Here is a 7,500-nt window from a genome sequence, read left to right as displayed (position 1 = left end):
TTAAGTAAACGGAGACAGAGAGATCGCTGTCGAGGAATTTCTTTTTCCTTTTCCTTTAACATTTCGAATGAAATCGCGATGAAGGAAAATCGAAATGGATCGTTCACGTTGATCTTCTCCCATGGGGAAAAAAAGAACGCGAATGATTATTTCGAATATTGACATCTACAACACATACGTTTTTAACACGTATGTCGAAAATATCGAAGGACGAAGTATTCTTGGCCGCCGTAAAGTAACATCCGGTAGAATTAAATATCAAATGTATTTAGAAAAAAAAAAAAAAATGACAAAAAAAAAGAAAGAAGAAAAAAAAAAGAAAAAATAAAAAAGAACAGAACAGGAAAAAAAAGGATGAAAAAAGGTAAAACACGAGATGTCTAAAAGAAGTAAATAATAAACAAAAAAAAAAAAAAAAAGAAATGATTCTCGCAAAATCCATCGATCGATCGAATACTTAAATTATCAAAATTTTCTCTCTCTCTCTCTCTCTCTCTCTCTCTCTTTCTCTCCTTTTCTCAATATATATCTTGTCCTCGAAGAATAAAGAATATAATCGATTCGATGAATGAAGAGTTGCTCGCACAAGAAACTCTATTCGATGCATATCACAGACACGATAATACGGCAATGAAAGTGCGCTTTTTTATTCTTCTTTTATTTGAATAATATGGGTATCCTTTTCATTTTCTACGTGTTACACGCTTGGGAAATCACATAATCACAAATTGATCGATAACAGTAACGACAGAAAACATCATTTCTGTACTAGACATGCTTCCACCATTCTCGTGTCCCCCCCTTTACGTGTGATCTATGATAAGCTTAAGGGCCGTCTAAAGGACATTAAAAAGATCTACGACGGTATACACTTTTTGATCGAGAGCATTAATCTCGTACGACGAAGGCTTTTCTCTCGTATTTTCTCGATCGAATCGTAGGAGCGTTTTTCTTCAAATTTACTCGGATACGAATCGAAAAGATAAAAAGAGAAAAAAAGGTTTAAAGATAAAAATATTAAAAATCTTCGAAAACAAATCTTACTTGTAAAAGGATAATAAAATCGGTCAAGAGGGGAGATTGGGGGTGTTATAGGATGGGACGTAAAATTTGATGACGTTTCCGAGATCATCGATAAGATCACGTCTCCTTAGATCCGATCGTAGAAGTGAACATCAAGATAGTCGATATCGATCTTCGAATAAACTTATAAAAAAGACAAAAAGAAAAAAAAAAAAAGAAGTTAAATTAAATTAAATGAAAGAAAAGAAAAAAAAAAGGAGAGAGATAACGATTTCCTTCGAGAAAGAAGTTCATAGATATAAAAGAATAAAAAAAAGAAAAAAATAAATCAGTAAAATCGTTTGGACGATATCTATAATAATAATAATAATAATAATAATAATAATAATAATAATAATAATAATAATAATAATAATAATAATAATAATAATAATAATAATTATAATAATAATAATAATAATAATAATAATAATTATAATAATAATAATAATAATAATAATAATTATAATAATAATAATAATAATAATTATAATAATAATAATAATAATAATAATAATAATAATAATAATAATAATAATAAACAGCGTGAACGATCATTCCAGTGAAAAGGAAAGGATCTTTCTCTTCGATAAGAGTTCATTTGTCATATCTTAAAAAAAAGAAAAAAAATGTACGACGTGACGAGAGAATTTAAGATCGCGGCACACGCTCGCGGCATGAAACAACGCGTTCGAACGACGAATATATATATATATATATATATATATATATATATATATATATATATATATTCTTCATCTTTCTCTCAATTCTCGTTTTCTCTTTCCCTTCTATGGAGTAATACTTTTTTTCACAAATTCTCCCATTGTCTAACTATCTCTCTCAAACGTATTAATATTATATACCCTAGGACAATTTGAAGCTCAGTTAGACACTTTAAATACAAAGGTATAAGATCTTTACAAAAATAAAATAAATAATCTGAATAAATACGAATATAATAATATATAGGGTTACTGTTAATCAATAAATTATTATTATGTAGGATTATTGGAATATGTATGTGTACACGTGTGTATGTGTGTGTATGTGTAAGCGTGTATGTATATATGTTATATATGTATATATGTACGTATGAACGGTATTTGTTGAGTTTATGTATATTTGTGCAAGTGCGAGGGCGGAGTCGCGACGCGTATCAAGAGACAATATAATAATTAATAATGATAAGGATAAATAAGCGAGTTCGGTTCAAAAGTTCCTTCGAAACGATCATTATCTCGATCATAGCGTTCATTTGCCTCTCGCACTTGACATTAATAAGGTCGATTAATCTCCTATCATTTTCTCCATCTCTCATTCTTTTTCTTTGCGTATCGATAAAAAAAAAAAAAAAGAAAAAAAAAGAAAAAAAAAAGAGAGAAAAAAAAAGAAAAAAAAAGAAAACAAAATAAAAAGAAAATTAGAAAAAAAAAATTACGATAGAAAGATTTAAGAGAAGGAAAAAAAGAAAAAAGAAAAGAAAAAAGAAAAAAAGAATAAAAAGAAAAAATATTACACACGTTCGTAGAACGTGTATTTGGAGTGTCGCAGAATATTCGAAAAAAAAAAAAATAGCACTCGCACGTACGCGTTTCGATTCATTTTTTAAAATCGATAATAAGTATTCATGTTAAAATGCATTCCAATTTGAATGATCCTCGGATTCTATCGACTTTTTTCCTACGGGGGAAAAAAAAAAAACATAATGAACGAATCCTTCGATTCGAAGGATAACATCGGGCTCCAGCCCCTTTTTTTCTTTTTTTTTTTGTTTTTTTCTTCTTTTTTTTTTATATTAATCGTCCTTGTTGTTCCACAACACTAGACGTTCGATCTAAAACTTGGAAGCTTTCAAAATTTGTCCAACTTCGTTGGATGTCATTTTTCGCGGTAAAGAAAAGTCATTAGAACCTACCGAGGATCTCATCGATATTTCATTTTTCATTTTAATGAAAGTATTAAAAACAATTGTAATGATGATAATAATAATAATAATAATAATAATAATAATAATAATAAAAAAAGTATTAAAAAGAAAGAAATAAAAAAAAAAAATATATATATATATACAAGAGAGATAAAATAAACATTAAAATAAAAGATAAAACGACGGCGAACGAGCGAGCGTGCGAGCTCGAAAGGCTTACTTTTTCTTTTCTTTTTCTTTCTTTCTGTTCTTTGTTTTTCTTTTTTTCTTCTTCTTCTTTTTTCTTTTTTTTCTTTTAAGATAATTTCTAGAGTAGACACACCGTTAGAGAAGCGATAGACGCGAAGAATCGATATGCTCGATTTCCTTTGTATAATCTCTCTTTCTCCTTTCGCTCTTCTTCCATCTCCTTCTCTTTTTTCCTTTTGTCTATACATTTTCTACTCTTCTGATTTCGGCGCGTTTCGTTCTTTTTTTTTTTTTTTTTTTTTTTTTTTTTTTAATAATAATTACGGACTACGGCGGCGAAAACCGACGGGCTCTATTAACGTACGACTCTTGTCCTCGTCCTATCTTTTTCTCCATTTCTATATTTCGAAACATTATTCTCGTGGGAACGTCCAGGAGAATTCATTTTTAAATTCATTCGAAATCAAATTCGAATCTATAAGCGAAAGAATATAAGTTGCATGACCGAATTCGTTCGCATTAATTCCATTTCGAATTCGATTATCTCAGAAATAGAAATGAATCCAAATGGAAATTGGATCTAAAAGTTCGCCATCACATTCTTCTCTCTTTTTCATTTTTCGATCCACTTGATCTCCCACTAATTAAAAACAATTTCATTCGTCCCTCGTTGATATTCCTCTTAAGAAAATGGCGCGCGTTTTATAATCAAAAAAAAAAAAAAAAAAAAAAAAAAAGAAAGGAAAGAAAAGAAAAGAAAGAAAAAAAATAAAATAAATCACACGCCTTCACTTCAGGAGGATATTGATATCGTTTCGAGATCGGGTCGTTCCGTTTTTCTAAAATGGGCGAGTCGTCGCCTTGTAGCCCTTCTTCGGCTTCCGCCTTGCCGTCCTCAGGATTCTAAGCCCCTACGTAAATGCTCGAACACCTGCACGACGTATTCGAGACCGTTCATGTAGTCCCGAAAGATCAGCCAATCGCGTAAATCGCGATAAGTCGCGGACGACGACATCGAGCGATACTCCGTCGACATTGCGTTCCTCGTTACGTCGGGTCGTAAGGTCACAGCACGTTCCATCAACGCGACTTGAAGCTCACATAGGACCTGCGAAAAGAAGGAAGGAAAAAAGCCCTGTTAAAAAAAAAAAAGAAACGAACTAACACACGCCTTGGAAAAGAAAGAGAGAGATAGAGAGAGAGAGAGAGAGAGAGAGAGAGAGAGAGAGAGAGATAGAACGGAATGCATGCAACGCGGGATCGCTGATTGTAAAAAAAAGAAAAGAAGAAAAAAGAAGAGAGAAAAAAAAAAGAAAGAACAAAAGAAGGTGCTTCGATCGAACGAATTTTTGCACACGATAACTACGGAATCGAGGCCGGTGATATTATTGAAAGAAAAAAAGAAAAAAAGGAAAAAAGAAAGAAAAAAAAAGAAAAAAAAGAGAAAAAGAAAAACAACCGATGTGGAACTCGGCCGAGTGTCGGTACCTCTCGAACGATCGGACGAGGAGTTTGCGGTTCTTTCGAGATCCGTAGTCCAAGTATCTTTAAACGCGACTCGGCATTTACGTGAAATCGCTCATAAAACTGGCAAAATGCTTTTTATATACCGTTCGCGAGTACTACGTAGAGACGGTGGCAAACAGCGGCAACGTTATTTCAAACCTGATCGTTCAACGACGACGAGTTCGCGTTGGCCATTGTGAAAGTCGAGCATAACGGCTAATTACTCGCGATTTGCTGACTTTTACGGGATCACAAGTTTCTACCGGGCGGGGGGAGGGGGCAGACGGGATAGATAAAGTCTCTTAAACACTTACCGTTCGGAGCTTGAATTCGGTATCCTTAAACTGATCGCGAAACTCAAGACCATTGTCCTCTTGGTCCCATACAATTTGCTCGAGACCAACCGCGTATTTCTGCATGTACTCGTACGCATCAAGAAGTGATCTATCAAGCTGAAATATTTGGGAAAGGTGAAGAAGAAGAAGAAGAAGAAGAAGAAAAAAAAGAAAGAAAGAAAGAAAGAAAGAAAAAAAAAAACAGAGATAATAATAAAAATAAGATCAAATTAAAATATTCTCTTTTAAATTGACAGTCGACATTTCTAATCGAACTTACCTCCAAACTGTCCAAATATTGTTGCTGCAATTGTTCCCCCAATTGCTTCGGTATATCCTCCCTACTAGGCAACCAATCGTAATGATTGTCCTTCCATTGCAAGTGCCAATCGGCAAAGTCAACTTTAAAAGTCCGTTTGATCTGGAATGACGGAAAAATATTACTCCATATTAGATTTTGCGAGATAATCAAAATTTATATAAATATAATATACGACGCGAGTTTGTTAGCTATGCATTCTTCTCCTTGTTTATTCTTTGTTATCCTACGATCTAACGAAGGATTCGTTAACGAAGAATTAAAAAAGTTGTAATACATGCATACACACACCCACATACACACACATGCACACACACACACAGACACACACAGACACACACACACACAGACACACACATCACACATACAGACAGACAGACATATATAATGAGTTGAACGCGTAAAAAGCAACGCTCGGTAACGTTTAGTCACCGATTATTTCGATAACCCTCGTTCCTAGTAATAGACAACGGAAAACACGGAGATGAGAGGAGAAGAAGAAAGAGGGGAGGAAGGAATAGGACACGAGAATGAGTAAGCTAGTCTGAAACATGAACGTGAAGAGTGTTCGCTGACTTTTTGGGAATTACTGGGCCACTGCACGCAAATGCCGTATAGCTATTAGGTTCCTTTAAGTAGAAACTACTGGGAACACAAGGCGCCAGGGCAGACACGTTAATTGTCCCAACACGATATCGCTGGTATTCAGAGCTCCAGTCGATATGAATCATTCGTAGTGTTAGTTAGAAGCGAGAAAGAGAAAGATATAACGAGAGAGAATGAAAGAGAGAGAGAGAGAGAGAGAGAGAAAGAGAGAGAGAGAGAAGGGGGATCGAAACCCTCGATTTTATGTAACTATTCGAGATAGCAAAGCGTTCCGCGAATTTTTAAAGTCGCCATTCGTACAATCAATCATTTACGAAGAACGAGTTGTACCAAAGCTCAAGGCCATTTTCCTTTACTACACATGACAATTTTCAACGGAGTTGAAATAGCCATTGCATGAAAAAAAGAAAAAGGGTCTCAGGGAAATAACACATTCTCGATAGGATAACGTAGTCAGTGATTCTGCACGGCTCGATAATACTCGTACATACATATATATATATATATATATTTTTTTTTTTCTTTTCTTTTTATATGATATAAGTTTATGAACATTATGTCGACAATATGAGTTCGTGAGATAATTGAAAATTAGGTTAATATGCATAGGAAATGAGATGGATCAAAAATCGCAGAAGAAAGCGCGTGCCTTGAAAGAGGAACGCGTGGTCTCACGATCGATAATTCTCCATCTTTCTCGTTTTTTCTTCGAGCGTGCTTCGAGGCACGATCGATCGAAGGTACCTGCCCTTTCCGATCCTGCTCTTGTCTCTTCTTTAGAGATCCTCTCCACGCCCAGATCATTACGAAACCCTTTCGAAGACGATAGAAATGTGCCGTTCGTCTTTGCCTCTTTCCAACTCACGTAGAGAGTAGAAACTTTGTATAAGCCGCGAACGAGGAGAGAACACCCATTCGGGAATAACGTTGCGTCACGCGAAACGCGTTCTTATTAATCCTCTACGAGCCGATCCTGGGCCACCCAAAACGATAACGAAAAAAGAAAAAAGAAAAAAAAACAAAAAAAAAAAAAAAAAAAAAAAGATAAATTCAAAAGGTTCATCTTCTTTCTCGCGTAACGAGCTATCTAATTAAACGAAATTTTACGATTATCTCGGTATAAAAAAATAATTTGATTAAATCTAAATTCGTACAAAATTACATTGAAAACTAACGTTTTAATCTATGATCCATCGTTAAAAATATTCAACGTGACATCTCGCTTTCTCACGTGACTCCCTCTCTTTTCTCACGTTTTATATTTCACCCTCCGCCTAACTCGCTCCCTTCAAAGGACAAAAAAAAAAAAAAAACCAAGAAAAGAAAAGAAAAAAAAGAAAAAGTAGAAAAATGAATAATTAAAAGAAAGAATATGGAAAAAAGGAGAGAAGAAAATAGAAGGATCTCATTTATTTCTCTCTCTCTCTCTCTCTCTCTCTCTCTCTCTCTCTCTCTCTCTCTCTCTCTCTCTCTCTCTCTCTCTCTCTCTCATGCAGCCTCTCGCATTTTATGACCCGTTTATCACGACGACACGGTGATTCTCATTCTCTCTA

General features: G+C 34.3%; 1 protein-coding gene across 3 annotated transcripts in view; it reads right to left on the bottom strand.

Moving 5' to 3' along the window:
• LOC124423502 overlaps window positions 1–7,500 on the bottom strand; it is a 35,513-nt gene that overhangs the window by 6,027 nt on the left and 21,986 nt on the right. For 2 of the 3 annotated variants that reach the window (XR_006942103.1, XR_006942102.1), the window contains exons 3-4: window positions 5,303–5,443; window positions 5,002–5,139 (exon numbers count right to left, since the gene is read on the bottom strand). Coding sequence is in view for 1 of the 3 variants with exons in the window: in XM_046961276.1 (XP_046817232.1) it covers window positions 4,077–4,289; window positions 5,002–5,139; window positions 5,303–5,443 (492 nt within the window). In the remaining 2 variants the exon portion in view is untranslated. Of the gene's footprint in view, window positions 1–3,462; window positions 4,290–5,001; window positions 5,140–5,302; window positions 5,444–7,500 lie in introns of those variants that run through there. The other variant, XM_046961276.1, reaches the window with a different exon arrangement.

Source organism: Vespa crabro, chromosome 4 (assembly GCF_910589235.1).
Source record: "Vespa crabro chromosome 4, iyVesCrab1.2, whole genome shotgun sequence".
Lineage (NCBI taxonomy): Eukaryota > Metazoa > Arthropoda > Insecta > Hymenoptera > Vespidae > Vespa > Vespa crabro.
The sequence above is the reverse complement of the archived record's forward strand: the minus strand, read 5'-3'. Positions and strand labels throughout refer to the sequence as shown.